We start from the raw sequence: 19,677 nt of genomic DNA on the forward strand, positions 1-19,677 counted from the left end.
ACACCACCAACTTCTTCAAAAGCAGACTGACGTGTTTATATGTTTTAATAATGTAATGTGTTGCAATTTTTGTTTAGTTTAAGTTCTTAGCTGTCGCATTAGTGTAAACCCTGTAATGATACTCATGGTTTTAAATAAATAAATCAAAACGAGAATATTATAATCGTTATCTATTGATTCCAGTATTATAGATATTGGTAAAAGTGTACTTAGTACACAAAAAAGTTTAAGCGTCAGCTTATGCTTAGCAATCCAAAAGAATTACTGAGCGCTGGTCTTCAGCTTAAATCCTTGACCCCCGTTTACAAGTAAAGTACAGAACAACCACTCGATACCTACATCACAATCACAATTACAAATTTTAAGGACAGAGTTTGTTCTACTTCGCTGTCACTACTATCCCAGTCCGATAGCTGAGCTAATACTTCAAGATCGCTATCACTATCACTTGAAAATATTTCCATTTTAACAGATTTCTCAGTACAATCCGTAAAAAATTGGGGATCGCAATTATAGATCAAAAAAGGCCAAAAATCGATTTGTCAAAACCAGAGATTGGTTATAGAAAACGCATAACTGTCACTTTCGTACAAATACCAATCTAAAATCTCGATCCGCCCTCCCAAAGATAGATTGAAGAAAAAGATCGAGAAAACGATCCATGGATCGGTTATAGAAACACTAAAAGTTGTAAATGGATTCAAATGTCAATCTCGATCCGTAAATTAGGGATTGAGATCGAATATAGAAAGCGGCCGTAAGTAAGTACTCAAAATCGAAATCGAAAGATTTTATTTCAAATAGAGAATGAGTCTAGGTAAACGGTCCCAAAATATCATCTCTCTGGTGAGAAAAATCGGCTTTAACTTGCAAGTTTTGATTATAGACGGCGCGGGCGGTCTGTGGCGACACATACAGACAGAAAACGGGAAATGAAAACCTAAATAGAAATCATGTATGAATGATATTTTTTGTTAAAAATAACAAAAAAGGGGTCTATATAACAATTTAACCATACAATTTTTAATCAATAAGAGACGATTAATTAATCAAGCCGACCTGCGTGCCAAAACAATGTTATATCCCATTAGAATAGACAACTTCAAATGTATGTGAATGACATTCCGCTTCGACAAGTGACGTGATTTTGACTTGTCAGTTCAATACATTTGAGGGATTCGTCAGCGTTAGCACAAGACATGTTGATGTAACTTGTCTATTGGTGATTCATTTAGTCATTTCTAAAGCTCTCCCTCTCATCAGACCCCCAGGCAAAAGTACCTTAAAATTATACCCTTATTGAACCTACATAAACATGCAAAATATAATCTCAATTTGGAGTCCATATTTTCTAATTTAGTATTCAAAAAAGACTCACACATTGCAAGTTTATAAAACCTTAAAAATATGACTAACGATTACGTTTAATTTTCCTTATTTTTTCTCTTTGTTTAATAAAATATTTGATAGGTATTTAGCATAAATCAATCGTTTACTCTTTTTGCCGTTCATGCATTTTAGTAAAAAATACCTTTGGCCTGTCAAGGTTGACGCCATCTTTGAATAATGTGCGTTGCCAAGCAACCGTTTTTTTTGTTGATTTTAAAACGTGTCGGTATGTTTGAATGACACCTTTGGTTTAGCGGTTGACAGTATGACTTGCGTACTACGGGGTCTTGGATTAGCATTATGTTGAGACAAAAAATAAATATTTTTGTTGTTTGAAGTTCCTCAGTAAAGCTAAGAATCAGGAAATTGAGTAATGTGTGAAGGCAGGCAAATAGGTACTAAAGACACTTTTTCAAAGTTTTTAAATTGTAAAACAGCATTGACAACAACATCGTTAGGAAATCTGTATTCTAAATATTGAAATCTGAAATATTTAACAAACTAAAAGCTAGTCAGCTAGCTTGATCAATGCTCAAACCTTCCCTATATGGGAAGAGGCCAAAGGTATGACGAGCAGTGGGACAATTATAGGCAGAAAATCAAACCTCATTTGGTTAGAACCAGCCAATATAGCTTAATCGAAAACTACTTAGAAGTATAAATATCATTCACTAAACCGAAAACTACGCAACAATCGTTCCTTTCGAGAATTAAACGGGAAAACAGTAATATCTGCCAACAACAGGTATCGGTTACAATCAACAACATAGAAACCGTCGCAAGGAAATGACACCTGGCCGCCATGTTTTGTAAACAGCCGCCATCTTGGCGAGCGGTGTTGATACTAATTCAAATTGTTGAGACAACCACTTTTAGATGTTTCGTAAACGTCCAGTTTATAGGAATTCATGCGGTTTGCGCAGTTTCTCATAATAGAGGGTTTGATGTAAAAATCGAATTAGTCCAATACAGAGATTTCCAAAAAAGATTGCAAAGCATTATTTCTTTTTATCGCGTATATCAAAAACTGGTAAAGTGCCATTCGGACTCTCAATGCTGGGAGATCTATACAAATAGAATAAAAATAATAATTAATAGAAATGGTAAAATCCACCAAACTTATGACAGTAGGTACCAACTATTGCTTAACTACTAATTAAGTTAATTTTTTTTCCAACAGCGGCAACGAAAATTCAAACTGTTTTACACCACGATTCATTTCCAGTGCCGTTTGGAATTCGTTAATTTTATATGCACAAGAATGATTACATCTAAACTAGCTCTTTCTCGTGGCTCTGCTAGAACAGATGTCGAATTAAGCTGCAAAAACATTACCATAACGCAGTTGCGAAAATATGTTCATCCAAGGTAGGAGTTTCTCTACAAAGTTTGCCGATTGATGAATGGCATTTGGATTAAATTTGAAACTATTCTCTTAAGCATTTTGCCTATACAAGAATTGGAAATTCATTCTATTGACCGTGAGTGTTCCGCCCCATACTGAAATTCAAATTATTGTGTTAGTAAAATGCTTAGAATATTACGAATAGTGATAATTTTATCCAATTTCATCTTTCATCGGCCATTGTAAATAGCAGAATTGGGGCCCTGCCGTTTAGGCGTCAAGACATAACAAACATACACACATGTGTACTTTCGCATTTATAATATTACTTATTGTAGATATCTGATGGCGATGACGAAGCTGTTGATTTTATACGCTGTTAAGTATATTTAGCATATTATTAAAAGGCACTAACAGGCATTCGCGGAATCATCTGTGATTCACACCTACGTGATATCTTTGCAAAACAAATAAATAAAATGGTTACTTTGTTACGTCAAAATAATGTCAGTTTTTAAGTTTGTTTAAATGTATGGTTATTTAACAAGATATTTGATTAAAAACTAAGAAGTTGTTTTTGGGTTGGATTACATAGTTAAAAGGTGAAAACGGGACCCTGTGAATAGGGCTCCACTGTCAGTCAGTCTTCCATCAGTCTGAATCTCATGAATGGGATAGTTAGATTATTGCTGCTATAACAACAAATTCTAAAAAAACAGAATAAATTAAATATTCAAGGGGTATCTCATACAAAAGACATTTACTTTTACCGTTTTAATAGACAAAGATAATGGTAGATATGGAACCCTTATTAAAGATATGTTGATAAAGGACGAAATCCAAATAGGTAAATAAAAAAATACGTAGGTACTTTAAAAAAACATAACAAAAAAACACTACTATTGATCAAAACAATATAAAAATAATTTCAAAAAGATACAGTAAGATACCAAAAATCATGAAAAAGTATCTTGACGTTTTGATCCGCGCAGTCATAACTGAAACGTTTCAAAAATGCCTCCAAATCGCTTATTTGAAATAAAAACTTGCTGAGCAGAATTTTGATATCGTATTCATAAAAATATCTATAAATTAGACTAATTTACAAAGTTCTCCTGACCCACAGAACACTATTAAAACAACTCCTAGTTACCAAGTTGACGCAACGCCTTTTACGGCACGCCACTTATTCGCGTAGGGTTGGCAGCATTTTGATAAAAATATAAATATTATAGTCAAAAAATTACAAAATAGAGAAAAATCCAGACAAGTGCTGAAGGTGTGTTAAATAAAAAAAAATCACCCATCAAATAAATGACCTTACCAAAGGTTACTGAACTTCGATTGTTGTTATAGCTGTAACAAATCATGTCTAAAAATTTCAACTATCTTGCTAGCAGTTATCTCGGTTCAAGAGATACAGCCTGGTGACAGACAGACGGACAGACGGATAGGCAGCGGAACTTCAGTAATAGGGTTGCATTTTATTCCTTGATATAATATAATATTCTTTCTTCAAGATCAAAATACTCGTCAAGACAAATCAAACTAGCAAAAACTTGATGACTGTGATATAAATATTCGTATCAAAATATATTTTCTACAAACATCATTAATGTGCCAACCCTAGATCTAGTATTTACCAGTGAATGGATCGTAATGAATGCCCTAGATTTCGAGCTAGGTCCTAAGCTAGACTAGGTGAGTACTAAACAAGTTTGCAAGTCAATACGCGTGGCGAACAAGAATAACTGGGTGACAGGTAGATTGTGTTCAAAGCTTTTATTAGGTAATAGTTATATACGTCCCACTGCTGACGATTTCTGATTACAATATTTGGTCCATATTTCCTCATGATGTTTTCTTTCATCCTAAGGAGATCATCCTTTCATCGAGAGGAGCTCGTGGCTAAGCTATAACCGCATAAGTGATTCGATCACAGGTTAAGCTATGCTTGACGCGGGTGGTCCGTAGATGGGTGACCATCTTTGTCATAACGAGTTCCTCCGTGTTTCGGAAGGCACGTTAAATTGTGGGGTCCCGGCTGTTATTCCTACATCTTTGACAGTCGTTACAGGTAGTCAGACGCTTGAAAAAGTCTGACAGCCAGTCTAACCAAGGGGTATCGTGTTGCCCAGGTAACTGGGTTGAGGAGGTCAGATAGGCAGTCGCTCCTTGTAAAACACTGGCACTTAGCTGAAACCGGTTGGACTGGTAGCCGACCCCAACATAGTTGGGAAAAGGCTAGGCCAATGATGATGATGTTTTCTTTCATGCTAAGTTAGAATAATTAAGAAAATGAAAAACAGTTTTTCTAAGATTTTGTGCGCTTCAGAAGACAAAATAAGCAGTTTCTATCTTCTTATCGTATGGTCGAAGTACAGCCTGGTGTCAGAGTTTAAACTGATAGTTACTTCGTAATGCGCACATTAGAAAATACATAGTCGTGGATTCGATCTTACGACCATTCTCTTGAAAGTCCAATGGTTATACAACTAGGTTATCATTGCTCTAAGCAACTATTATCACTACTAATATTATAAATGCGAAAGTAACTCTGTCTGTCTGTCTGTTACGCTTTCACGTCTTAACCACTGAACTGATTTTAATGAAATTTGGTACAGAGATAGAGTTGACCTTGAGAAAGAACATAGGATAGTTTTTATCCCGGACTTTTGAAGAGTTCTCTTGGAAACGCGATATAACCGACCTCGACGCGGGCGAAGCCGCGGGCGAAAAGCTAGTATTAAATATTTTTCGCAGTCGAAATTGTAGATGCAACCTCGGTCTACTAATTAATATTATAAGGTTAGAAGCGCATACGATGCAACGTTACGTAAATTCATGATTAGTTATACTTGCGAAATTGAAATATTTTAAAATGGACTGCATCGGTTTTTAATTAGAACTAGTGTTCATATAAAGCTTTTTAAATCATACTTAAATTATATTTAAGAAGGGTTTATTCACGCGTATTTGTCTAGATCGCCCGACTAGTTTCGGACCCAACTGGAGAGCTCAATGATGGGATACGCGACAGTCGCGCCAACTTTTAAACTAGTTACGCAAGCCCTTCTATAAGCAATTAGGAATCCGCCTTATGAAATCTATTACACCTATGTTATATTAGGAAAACGATTATAACATTATTATTAAAAACTACTTTCTCTACGCCCAATAATACAACACTAAACAGAGAGTCATAGACAAATGTCAAAACCACAGACAAATGTCGCAACAAAAAAGAAGTGAAACTGTCAAATTCATTTTTAATAATGGCAACATTATCATTTGGTTACGTCAGTTAGATGCTGCCGATCTGAATACATAATAATTTGCTTCAAATTTAGAAAATGTATAATAATTCAAATAATTCACAAATACGGATAACAGATTTGTTTAATATAAGAGGGCATAAGAATTTAATTAAAGCCATTGAAAAGTAAATCCAGTCGGTTTTGCACTAAGAGTTCCGTTCTATTGAATTGAAAACTTGAAAATTTCAAGAGACTAACTATCATGGTTCATTAGATACACACCAGTGATAGACGAACAGTCATAGTAGTATGGTCTGTAAAGTTACATACCTACAATCAAATCACGACAGATTTCTGTTTCACAAAACTGCCACTCACTAAAATTATATTTGATTTATAATTAATAAAAATAACAGTTAAAGCACGCGTATTTTTCGTATTAAGATCGCACGACTCTTCGCTGCGTTCCCACCCAGAATAGAGTAAGAGCCCGTGGACGCCAGACCTACGTTATTTTATAAAAACTGAAACTTTGTCAGCGGATGCCACCTACATAGGTAAGAATATAATACTTCGGTAATAGGTAGATGATGTTGTCTCATTAGCCAGGCACTTTTCACTTTAGATTAATTTTTTGGCACTTTGAGTACCGTCTATCTACCAAAGCCACCATGACCCAAACTCCATAATCGACCATTGTTCTTACCTATGTTGGGAGCATCCGCTGACAATCTTTTAGCTTTTATAAAATAACATAGGTCTGGGGTCCACGGGCTCTTAGACCAAAACTATTTTTTTGTGTGATGACCACGATCATTTGTTTTAGTCTAGATTTTATCTAATTTAAGTATATTTAGAAATATAAATGTGTCCATCAGTCGTCTAGTACTCATAATACAAGTTTTGCTTAGTTTGACACTAGATGGCGTTGTTTAAAACGCGACGCCATATTGCCGTAACGGACTTCCGTTGCATTATCATTTTACCTCCTAGTCGCGCTTAAAGAAGTTTTACTTCAAAAAAAAAACAATCAAATTTTCATTTTTCTAGTTACATGTTTATGTTTATATCTATAACAAGTCTGTCGGTCTCGACATGTCATCTTGGGTCCCGTAGCTATTCGTAACCACTTCCGATTCTCATCATTGCGTGCGAAACGCAACACAATGACGACTGATGCTGTGAGAAAGAGGATAAATTGCGTTGTCTATGGTCAAAAATAAGGTTCATAGAAAAACATAGACAATTAGATTAACGTACTTCAATGACTGACTACTTAAGTAAACTGCTAGGACTTGACTAGTTTCAGACCCAATTGATATTCGACTTAGCTCATGATTAAGGGCTCCGATTTAATCTGAAACCAGTCAGGCAATTCCAATAAATACGCGTGAGTAAACCGTTCTATCATTTAAGTAACAAAACGAAAGTCACTTAGAAAAAAAGTAAAAGATCAATCGATACATGCCTACCTGCCTTGGGGATCGAACTTGAGACCTTTGGCTCGGCAATACTGCTCTCTAACCACCATACTACAGACCGTCCTTCTCTAAACTAAATCTGTCAATCACGCAAAAATCCTTTACAAAAAGACCATAACTCCACTTACTAATCAAATTAGAAAAATAAACTCTATTCTTTTCGTCATAAGGCTTATTGTATAATTTATATATTGTGCATTGAATGGACAATCGCACTGACATTGTTATAGTGACCGTCAAAGTGATTTCTTTTGTTTTTTTGTTGCTTTTCATCAGATTGGGGTCAGAGGATGGTCAGTAATATTAAATTAACGCTTTTGAAACTAAAACACCATTGTCATTTAGTAATATTATAACAAGGGCAATCGACTTCAAATAAAATTGCCCATCTCAAAAATTACTAAACCTATTTTGATAAAACTTGAAACTGAACGAATTTATAACTTTTTTTTACATTTTTTAACAATAGATCCCTACAAATATTATAAATGCGAAAGTAACTCTGTCTCCCTGTCTGTTTGCCTGTCTGTCTGTTACGCTTTCACGTCTAAACCACTGAACTGATGCTAATGAAATTTAGTACAGAGATAGAGTTGACCTTGAGAAACAACATAGGATAGTTTTTATCCCGGACTTTTGAAGAGTTCTCTTGGAAACGCGACATAACCGACATTGACGCGGGTGAAAACCCAGTAATCTATAAAATTCGATTTTGAAATATGGTCAAACAGATTTTGACAAAATTTTGGTACAAAGATAGACGATAGCCTGTAATATTGCTTAGGGTACTTTTTACCCGACTAAGCAAAAAGGAGAGTAATGTTTCTGCCGTTATAACCAACATCCGCGCGAATAAAACAAGAACAAAAACGTACAATATAAATAAAGTTAAATTAAAAGATTTCATCACAGTTACACAATAAAATAATTAAAATCACACAATTAATATATATATATTTAGAATTGTGTTAATTATATGTTGCATAAACAAAGTGAAATTATCTTAATAGTATGTATTTATAACGCCGTAAATAAAACTAGGCTTTTGCTAAATTAAAAAGTATAATGTGTCTCTTTTTCATCTTTTTCTTTCTTATGAAAGACTAGCGGTTGCCCGCGACTTCGTCCGCGTGGTTAGAAGATATAATAATTAGGATTTTCTTAATGGACATTTTCCATTGTATTCGCTCCTATTAGTCGCAGCGTGATGGTGTATAGCCTAAAACCTTCCTCGATGAATGGTCTATTTAACACAACATTTTTCAATTTTAATCAGTAGTTCCTGAGATAAGCGCGTTCAAACAAACAAACAAACTATTCAGCTTTTTACATTAGTTTAGGTTGGTAAGAGGGAAAGTGATGTTAGTATATGTATAGTATTTCATATTAAACAATTAAATTACTACTAGCCGTTTCGCGGTACGCGCTTGTATGTCGGTTATAAATGCAAAATCACAACTCTCCCTTTACGCAGTTGGCTAAAAGCAGTCTATATGTTAATCCAAGGTGTCAGCTACTTTCATACCAAAATTCATCGAAATCGGTTCAGCCGTTTGAGGTAACAAATGTACACACATATAAACACACTCACATGTATTAGCATCAAAAATATTAGTATGATTATGAATACTAGACTACTGATAAGCATACTTATTTATTACAAATAATCGTGCTCATACACAAACATTTGTCCTGAGCGGGATACGAACTCACGCCGTCCGGTATAGCAGTCAGGGCCACTAACCACTAGGCCAACAGCTCACTCTATTGACATTGTTTGTTGATACCGCGGTTTATTTTCAAAGAAATATCGTAAATCAAAGCACGTGTATATTTCTTAGTAACCGCGTCATCGGAAATACACAGAATTATATATTTTTCCATACAATTGTCGTTTTGTATATAAAGAAATGGATATTCAAGATAACTTCACTATTGAAACATCTATCTTGAGAAAATAAAGTGCTTTTAAAATGTCTTTTTTTCGATGAAAAATATTTACCGAACGGTTGAGGTCACCACGCCAAACCCAGTGTGAGTGACGTGTCGTGAGTTCGATCCCCGCGTAGGACAAACATTTGTGTGATCTGTGTCTGGGTGTCTTTGTGCATGTGACGTGTATGTTTGTGAATCCCCCGCGACACAAGGATTAAATTCCTTAATGCGGGAGTCGTTTTTTTTTTTTTTTATGAAAGATTTTCCCGTAGTCGGGCTTTTTACATTAACGTTCTAAATAATTTTTACGTAATACGTAAATTTTATTAAGTTATTAACAAAAACATTGTGGTTAGGATTCACGGCCGGCTGGGTCACTGGTGGAGTGGCCGCCTTTTACTTTTGCCGCCAGTTAAAGCGGAAACTGTTAACTAGGTTAGACTTTACTGGTTAAGGTATAATCTAGTTATTTTGTTAAATTAACTTTGAAAATCATTGATTGGTCATTAAGGTATTTGTGTAAATACAAAAAAAAATAGGGTGATTGTACAGATTTGATCGCATTTTCTAAAATAGTTTTGATAGAAGAAAAGTCGTAAGTGTGAGTCAGATTCGCGACACTTTGGGTTCCGTACAAATAGATAAAGAAAAATAATCTTATGAAAAGAAAGCACTCACCAAACTCATGATCGCAATAAGTAACAACTTTACCTCAAAATAAATTATCTATGAAAATTTCAACTGTAGATAGCTACCAGGGTTCATGAGATACAAACGTCTGGTAATAGAGTGACTGATAGACGGTCATGGGTACCATATTGTTTTTGGAAACCAAACTGACTCACCTTTTTTATAATAAAAGAAAACTAATAGTTCAAAACCAAAATCATCGTCCATTTAATAGATTTGTCACAGCATCCGCAGCAATTGTTGTAATTTTCAACGGATGTTTCAAATTATCCAGCCAGATCGTAATACGTTTAAAAAAAAATTCGCAACTATTATCATCATCACCATTCCCCTGCCCTTATCCCAATTATTATTCGGAATCGGCGCAACATGTCATCTTCTTCCATACCTTCCTATCGGCCGTCATCTCACAAGCAACACTCTTTGCAGCCATATCGTCTTTCACAAAATCCATCCATCGTTACTTTGGTCGTGCTCTTCCCCTATATCCATCCATATCCATGCTCAAAGCCTTCCTCACCACATGATTAAGAAAAAAATTGACAGCAAACAGTACATTATTCACTCAACCTCTTTGCTTATTGATTTACACCAAAACACAAAGGTTTTTTGAAAAGCAAAATAGACTAATACACTCCTTCACCGGAAACATAAAATCGGGATAAAAGCTATCCTAAGTGTTAATCCTGGTTATAAACTATCTGTGTACCAAGTTTCGTCTAAATCCGTTCAGTGGTTTTTGCGTGAAAGAGGAACAAACGTCTATACATATAAACTTTCGCGTTTATGATATTAGTAGGATAGTACGATGTTGCGTACATGTAATGTTTCTCCAACTTTCGTGTTTCATATTTATATAATACAGTACTCATTTAATACTATTATAATACAAGAGAGTCGTACCAAAACCGCGCGAATATATGAAGACTTTTTGAGTTGTAACAAAAAATGTTATGTAAATACGAAATCTATACTAATATATAAAACTGAAGAGTTTGTTTGTTTGTTTGAACGCGCTAATCACAGGAACTACTAATTCAAATTGAAAAATTCTTTTTGTGTTCAATAGATCATTAATCGAGGAAGGTTTTAGTCTATAAACCATCACGCTGCGACTAATAGGAGCGAAGATACAATGGAAAATGTGGAAAAAACGGGGTAGATCTAAATCATAACTTATATCTTCTAACCACGGGGACGAAGTCGCGGGCAACAGCTCGTCTGTTATAACAACAAACATACAACCGTTTACAAAATTAAATAAACACTACGGATCCAAACTTGATGATTTTCTATGACCAAATGACAGCTATTTCACGTTAAGTGACAAAAATAATTAACAAAATCGGTTCATCCGATCCGAAGTTTTAAGGTAACAAAATACAAACGAATTGAAAACCTCCATCTTTTTAAAGTCGGTTTAAAGGAGAGGCTGCGTACCTTCTATGAAATTTTATGCCTCGTATTTCCCCAAACCACACTCAAGAAGCGGTGAAGGGTGGGATATACAGGGTGCTGTCTTTAGATAATGTTGTTCAAAAGTTTCAACTTGGCTATCCATCTTGAATAATTAGACCTTTTTCAAATATATATTATTGTGTGAGCACTCGATACTGGATACGGAAGGACCGGGTGTTGTGGCAACTTGGGAGAGGCCTATGCCCAGCAGTGGACAATGATGGGCTAAGTTAATTGATTGATTGGTTTAAATGATAATTTGTTTTTAAACCTGAAGTTTTGGCAAGCGGGAAATAGTGTAATAAGTGTATTTTATTTTGGATTATATTAATGGTTCAATGTTTTATCAAAATTGATACAGCTATTTAGTCATATAGGCGTAACATTTTAACAGAGAGATACGATAGTAACTATAAGTCGTTTGAAAATCTATTTATTACCAGTTTAAGTGTCGGTGAAATTAAAGTGTTAGACATTATGACACTTGAGTGGTCGTGAAATAAAGTGACATTTTTTCTCCAGCCTTTCTCTCAAATATTTAAAAAACTTTATATTTAAGTTAGCTTACTTAAATACGAAACCATCTAAAACTGGTACTACTAAAAATAACTGTACCGCAGGCCGGTCTGAAACCAGTATTTCTTTTTATAAACCTGCTGATAATCGGTTGGAAGCTACTAACTTAAAGATTAAAACAGTTAACTTGGCTAAATATCCAATTTTATTAGAAAAACCCACAAATTTCCCAAAAAAAAATACCCAAGTGGTTTACGGTTAAAATTGTTTTGGTTTAATTTTTTGGAAGGTTCCTATACCAAAAGCGTTAACGTTGTGTGTAATATTAACGTAATTTTAACTGTTAATATTGAAGCATGTAAGTTAACTAGGTCAGTTAACCACGAGTTAAGCAAACCGAAGTTAATTGCAAACGGAATTGGTTAAAGTATAAAAACTGAATTTCCTAATCCGCGCCTTTGATCCGAAGGCTAATAGTTAAATTTTCACTTCAACTAAAACCACAGAAATCACATAAAAAAAACACTTTAAGAAATCACGAAAAACACTCACTTATTTTTCTATTTGACTTTACATAGTCGACCATGCGTCCTATCGTTCGGACAGCCATTGTTCAAATAAGAAAAACAATAGAAATTTTAAACAAAATTCTCAAATTTGGAATCGCTCCCGATTGGCTCAGCGCGGCATCTCGCGGTTCGAATGCGCAAGAGTGACTGGCGGCGCGCCCGTCGATTCGTTACATTTTACGCTACCGTTGTGTTTTTTTTTTCAGAGATCCGTTTCGTATGCGCGGGAGCACGGAAACCCGTGTTTACATTTCGTGCGCGCAAAAATGTGAAATTTTAGTGCTGAATGTTATTTAATAAGAAGGTCAGATTGTTGTGACGATGACAATGAGGATATGTTTAAAAAAAATCGTTCCAGTGAGAGTCAGTGTCACGATAAATAAGGGTTCCGTACAAATAGGTAGCAATTAAAATTTATCACCCATAAAATAAATCCGTAACCTTCTAGATACGGCACACTAAAAATAAACGAATCAAATGACATGAAAAATTAGAAACCATTTACGCTGATAAGACTAACAAATACGACTTTTTTTTTAAATAAAAAAGATCGATCCTGCACACCTTTACATACAAATCCACACCCCGATCCGCAAAGTTTATATTTCCGATTAAAACGAAAAAAAAAACATACGGAACTTCTTTCGAGGCACTTTTCGAAATGACAATAAAAGTCAATCAAATTTGACATTTATTATTATTAAAAGATCAGTGTCAAAGGTGTACAAGTTTTATGCCTACCTTGAACTATAATGGCGGACATTAAAGACAGGAAGACAGACAAACAGACAGCTAAAGACATCCGAATGAAAGTGTCAAAGAAATTAGTCGACCTTTTTAAAGGTTCATAATTAAAATCAAGGGGATTTTTTAAATATGGTCGAAATGTTACTGTAAACATTCTCCTTAAACAAAATTATCTTTACAACAATATGTGGCATATATACACTCACTTTCTTGTTTATTTGTCGTTCCGGTTGGATTTTTGTAATTCAATTTTGAGGCACTTCCCGATAAGCTAGCAGGCTGAAATTTTTAGGGTAGCTTCAAACCCGATGATATTGCAATTTACGACTATAAAAACGCTGGACCGATTTTGATAAAATTTGAATGGAGTGACATTTAAAAAGTGAGTGTGTGTTTATTGTGTAGTGGTATTTAGATTTTTTAATCTATTTTTTTAAGATGAAATGTTACTTAGATAGGACTAATAAAAATACTAGTTAAATGCGGAGTCAGACACATGATACTGTGGTTGCTAAAATAATAAACGTGCAAATTTTCAGGTCAGGTTGCTAGTCATCAATCATATTTATGTCCATACCAATCGTTGCTTAACCCCAATGTTCATATTTAGTATTTGTTGTTATAAGCGAAATACATCCAATCTGTGTGTGAACATTTCAACTGCTTAGCTATCATGAGATTACTACTTGGTGACAGACGGATGGACAAAACAAGTTCCGTTTTTTCTCTTTGCCTACAGAACCCAAACAATCATCAAAATTGATTTAAGAACATTTTTATACAAAAGGAAGGAGGAAGACACGCCTGAGAATGTTTCAAGTGTGTGTTGCGTCACGTCAGAGGACTACGGGCGGGTTACACTCTGACACCAGGTTGTACATCAACCATACGCTAAGAAGAAGATCCAAGAGAATTTGGATCAAGTTTATTGCTATTTATGAGCTTATTGCGACAAACCAGGACAGGACAGGAACTTCCATCATCGGCCCGGATGGCAAGATTATTTAGTGACCGACTGCTATATCGGAGGTTGTGGGTACAATTCCCACTCAGGAAAAATGTTTGTGTGATGAGCACGATCATTTTGTTCTGTGTCTGGGTGTAATTTACCTATATTATGTATTTAGAAATATACAAGTATGTTTATCAGTGGTCTAGTACCTACTCATAATAAAAGCTTAGCTTAGTTTGAGATTAGATGGCGTTGTGTGAAAGTTGTGGCATATTATTTTTGCTGTTGTGGACAGGATAAAGCGCTATATATTTAACTAAAATACATTTAAAAATGTGCAACATGCCAGATAGAAGCGACATTTGAATTCATCAAATGGTTTTTTTTTAATTTTCCCAAATATTTAGTTTCACCTGTCCCTTTGTCTGTAATCAAATCTTGCAAGTTAAAGACCCACTTCCCGGTTTCCGATTGAGATGACATTTTGCACGTTTATGTATATTGTGTGACAATGTAATATTATGATGACATGAGGCTGATTTTGCTGTAGCTAGAAGCTAATAGGAGCTCTGTAACAAAACAAAACAATTCCGTAGAATTTGAACTCGTTTGTCTGTCTTTGGCATCGCAGCTCCCAAACAGATTGAGCGATTTCAATCTAGTTTTTTACTAGTTGTTGCCCGCGACTCCGTCTGCGTGGACTTCAGTTTACAGCGTTCGGTGGTAGCCGTTTCCATTGAAATACATCCCCTTAGTAATCATATATCTTTTACACACCTATTAAATTTTCCCTCGGGAACTATTTCAAAAATCGGGATAAAAAGTAGCCTACGTTCTTTTCCATGTCAATGGCTATATGCATGCCAAATTTCATCCAAATCCGTTCAGCCGTTTTTGCGTGATTGAGTAACAAACATCCAAACATCCGTACATTCACATTTATAATATTAGTAAGGATTAAAGCTAAGTTTCCGAGGTTTTTTATTGTGTTTGATATAGTATACGGAACACACAAATAAACAGTACCCCCGCCATTGTTAAACATAGGCTACGCAATAGCGGTCAGTTACAGAGTGCAAAAATACGGAGCGTTTAGCTTACTAGGAAACATTGCACAAGAACTATACTACTTAACTCTTTAGAGTCATAGCGTGATGATTTACCAGCTTATAAACGTCCCACGGCTGGGCATAGGCGTTTAGAAAGAAGGTTTGAGCGTTTATCATCATGCTAGCATCCAGTTTTTGGAGTCCAGATTTCCTCACGATATTTTCCTTCACCGTTTGTCAGTGGTGTCTTAGAATAATTGAGAAAGTAAAACCGAAAAAGCAACATTGGTACCTTGCCTGCTTTGGGATCGAACCTGCATCTCTCCGATAAAAATAAACTCTACTTATTTATATGTGTTGATTGTTTACGATATTGTTAAGTCACAAGCCCTTATCCTACACTTTAAACCAGTTTATCTTTATTAATTTAAGTTTATCAGAAAAAGGAAAAAAAATTGTCTCATACTTTTCAATTATCTAACTGAGGGACTAAGTAGATGTTTTCTTTTCATACCCAGTCGTCATCCCTATTGCCTCTTTTTGAGTACTTTGATTCCAAATCAAAAAATTAATCTCATTTTTTTTAATTTTTTTTTGTTTATCTTAGCTTGTTAATCACAATTTTCCTTCTTAATTTAATCCGTACATCGATAACTTCTTGCAGACAAAACAAAACAGATATATTATTGTTTTGAAAACGTACACATTCAGTGAATTAATCAAACAATAAGCAGTTAAAAAGCAGTTATCGCAAAACAATGATTAAGATCACTCTGATAACGGTTGTAAACAAAGATTATAAATGACGACCTCCGTGGTCGAGTGGCGTACGCACCGGTTTCAAGGTGTCGCTAGCTCTGAGGTCTCGAGTTCGATCCCCGGTCGGGCCGATGTAAAAATTCACATTTCTGGATTGTCTCGGGTCTGGGTGTTTGTGGTACCTTCGTTGTATCTGAATTCCATAACACAAGTGCTTTAGCAACTTACTTTGGGTTCAGAACAATGTATGTGATGTTGTCCGCATTTATTTATTTAAAAGATTATAAATTAAAGCCGACGACGATACACGACGCTGGATGCGAGCAGCCGAAGATAGATCTCGATGGCGTGCAATTGGGGAGGCCTATGTCCCGCAGTGGACTGCTATAGGGTGAGATGATGATGATGCATGACTGTTACAAGCACTTAGGTACTTTAGTTTCCACAACGCCATGTATCTAGTCTCAAATTAAGCAAAGCTTGCATTATGAGTACGGGGCAACTGATAAACTTACAAGTTACATTTCTAAATCACACACCTTTTCAAAAATAACGCTTCTTCGCTCCTATTAGTCGCAGCGTGATGGTTTAAAGCCTTCCTCGATGAATGGTCTATTCAACACAAAAATATTTTTTTAATTTGGACCAGTAATTCCTGAGATTAGCGCGTTCAAACAAACACACAAACAATCAAACAAACAAACTCTTCAGCTTTATATATTAGTATAGATATAGATTAGTATAGAAGTATAGATTACATCCAGACACAAAACAAAATTATTCTTCTCCTCACACAAACATCTGTCCAGGGTGAGGATCGAACTCACGACCTACGGTATGGCAGTCAGGGCCACTAACCACTAGACCAACAGGCCAGTCAAAGTGGGAACGAGACGGCTTTATCTGCAGTGTATCACTCTCTCTTTTCCATAGACCTTACCGACCAAAATTCTGCTATTTACAACGGCCGGGCCGATGAACGAATGAAATTTGGCTAAAATTACAAGTTCCGTATTCTCTTCAGCATTTTTCTACACAATAATTGTAAATTCAGTACGGGACGGTACACTCAAAGTCAATACAATTAACATCAAATTATTGTATTTTCAAAATGCTTAAGAGAATAGGAATAATTTCAAATTTAATCCAATTGCCATTCATTCATCGGCCATTGTAAAATAGCAGAATCGGGGCTCTGGTAATAAAGACATTGAACTTTTAAATCATCTTGACCATGACTCAAATAAGATTTCTTTAACTTTGTTTTTACAATTTTTTCTTAACTTAAGGTTAAAAAATTGACCCGAGTTTTTGTTAACTTAAAAATAATCATGGATTTCGTTTCGGTAGGCCTACTCTACATCTGATTGGTTGAGCATTAAGGTAAAATAAGACAAAGCGATGAATATCGTGCAAATATAGTTCAATTGATATTAAATATAATATATTAAATGATAAAGCCAAAAATAAGTGTATAGTAGGTATATATGTTTTTTTGAACGCGCTAAATTCAAGAACTAATGGTCCGATTTGAAAAACTCTTACAGTCTTAGATTGCGTCTTTATTGAGGAAGTCTACAGGATATATCAACCCGCTGTGATTAATAATCAACATATTTTTTTATACGTGCGAATATGTGCGTGAGAATATCACTGAATTGATTTGATTTGACCAAATCAATTCCGTGATATTCTCATTTCTACTAACGGCTGGGCCGATTTGTACGATTTTTCTGTATTCGTTTGATTTCGGACCCTTGGATTCATCATCGGCCTAGCCTTTTCCCAACTATGTTGGGGTCGGCTTCCAGTCCAACCGGTTTCAGCTGAGTACCTGTGTTTTACAAGGAGCGACTGCCTATCTGACCTCCTCAACCCAGTTACCTGGGCAACACGACACCCCTTGGTTAGACTGGCTGTCACACTTTTTCAAGCTTCTGACTACCTGTAACGACTGTCAAAGATGTAGGAATAACAGCCGGGACCCACAATTTAACGTGCCTTCCGAAACACGGAGGAACTCGCTATGACAAAGTTGGTCACCCATCTACCAACCGCGTCAAGCATAGCTTAACCTGTGATCGAATCACTTATGCGGTTATAGCACAGCCACGAGCTCCTCTTGGCTGTGCATGTCCATTTTGGACCCTTGGATTGTTTATAGCAAATCATCGAAATCAAATCAGCTACTAAAGTAAATAATCTGCTATAAATAACCATTTTTAATTTTCAAATAAATTACAATTAGCTACCGTTACCACTTAGCATTTCAACGTCCACCTATGAGATTTAACATCACTGAAACGTAAATTTAAAAACTTTTGCTTTTACAGCCGTTAAATATGATAACATCTCAATGAATAAGAGAATATTATTATAACATCCATCCAACCGTGTAATAATAAAATCATTTTGTATTATTCAATATCTCCACTTTACGTTGAGAGAGAATAATTATGTAACGTTTTAAATCTTGGATGGTTTAGACCTGTATCGAGTTTTTGTAGCGATAACTACAATGAAACCTTAAAAAAACTAAGTACAGCAATAGTATTTAGGTATGTAATTATAAAATAAAATTAGTAGTTAATTAATTTTACTAAATGCCAAATTTGTACGCCAACGGGGCAGAACATGTTGATGCTTATTGTCACCACATAAAAAAATGTTTAACACATGTCTCATGCAAATAAACACATAGTATATAATCTTATCTTTATAAAATTTCGTTGTACCGGATTCGACGGCTGTTGAATTTTTCTCGGGCGAATCTGTCCCTAAAAATATTCAAAATTGAAAGTAGTCGATTCACCCGTTTTGGTCGAATCGACTAGTAAGCAGTTTCCACTTGAAATGTGCCATGGAGAGGTGTCGTGCGAGGATGTCCGCTGAGCCGTTTCCACCTGAGCTGTGCTGATCGAGGCGAGGTGAATGAAGCGACTCTATTGGTTCTTTACAAACACATCCCTCGCTGCGCATCCTCGCACATCAGCAGTGGAAACGCAGCCTTAGTCGATATGAGGTCGCAATTCTAACTTGCTTCTCTTGCAATTCAAACGCAATGCAGTAGCATAGATACTCGGTGATCTATTTGTGCGATACCCTACCTCCTCTTTTTTAAACACATATTTAGTGTACCTATATATAATAAGTAAGTTTTCAAGTATTGTATAAAGAGACCGCACTATCGCATTAGGATTTTAAATTCCTGTAATGATAGAAGTAAGGGAGATTTTTAATAAATAAATAAAAAAGGGTATTTGACAAAAAAACAATCTATTTTATCCGTCAGACAGATCTCTAAAATATATTGGATACGTATTTTTCTTTTATCTCGTAAACAAAAAAATAATGGGAAACAGTGATTACAAATCTCTTGTGACGTCACTTACCAGTACGCTTTTTACTAGCAAGTGACGTCACTAGCCCCCACTACCATAAATTTCAGCATCCTAGGTGCTTTTAATCTCCCTTACTTTTAAATGATGTGTTTAAATGAAAAACACGTTATCATTATTTTACGGAAACTT

General features: G+C 35.4%; 1 protein-coding gene across 2 annotated transcripts in view; it reads right to left on the reverse strand.

The window, feature by feature from the left end:
* The window catches only part of LOC113502306 (scavenger receptor class B member 1), a 59,282-nt gene that overhangs the window by 31,362 nt on the left and 8,243 nt on the right, over nucleotides 1–19,677 (reverse strand). Inside the window, exon 1 of one of the 2 annotated variants that reach the window (XM_026883822.1) lies at nucleotides 12,624–13,242. The exons of the other annotated variant lie outside the window; for it this stretch is intronic. Within the exon in view, the coding sequence (XP_026739623.1) occupies nucleotides 12,624–12,681 (58 nt within the window). The 5' untranslated portion in view covers nucleotides 12,682–13,242. Of the gene's footprint in view, nucleotides 1–12,623; nucleotides 13,243–19,677 lie in introns of those variants that run through there. 2 annotated transcript variants of the gene reach the window in all.

This window comes from Trichoplusia ni, chromosome 17 (assembly GCF_003590095.1).
Source record: "Trichoplusia ni isolate ovarian cell line Hi5 chromosome 17, tn1, whole genome shotgun sequence".
Classification (NCBI taxonomy): domain Eukaryota; kingdom Metazoa; phylum Arthropoda; class Insecta; order Lepidoptera; family Noctuidae; genus Trichoplusia; species Trichoplusia ni.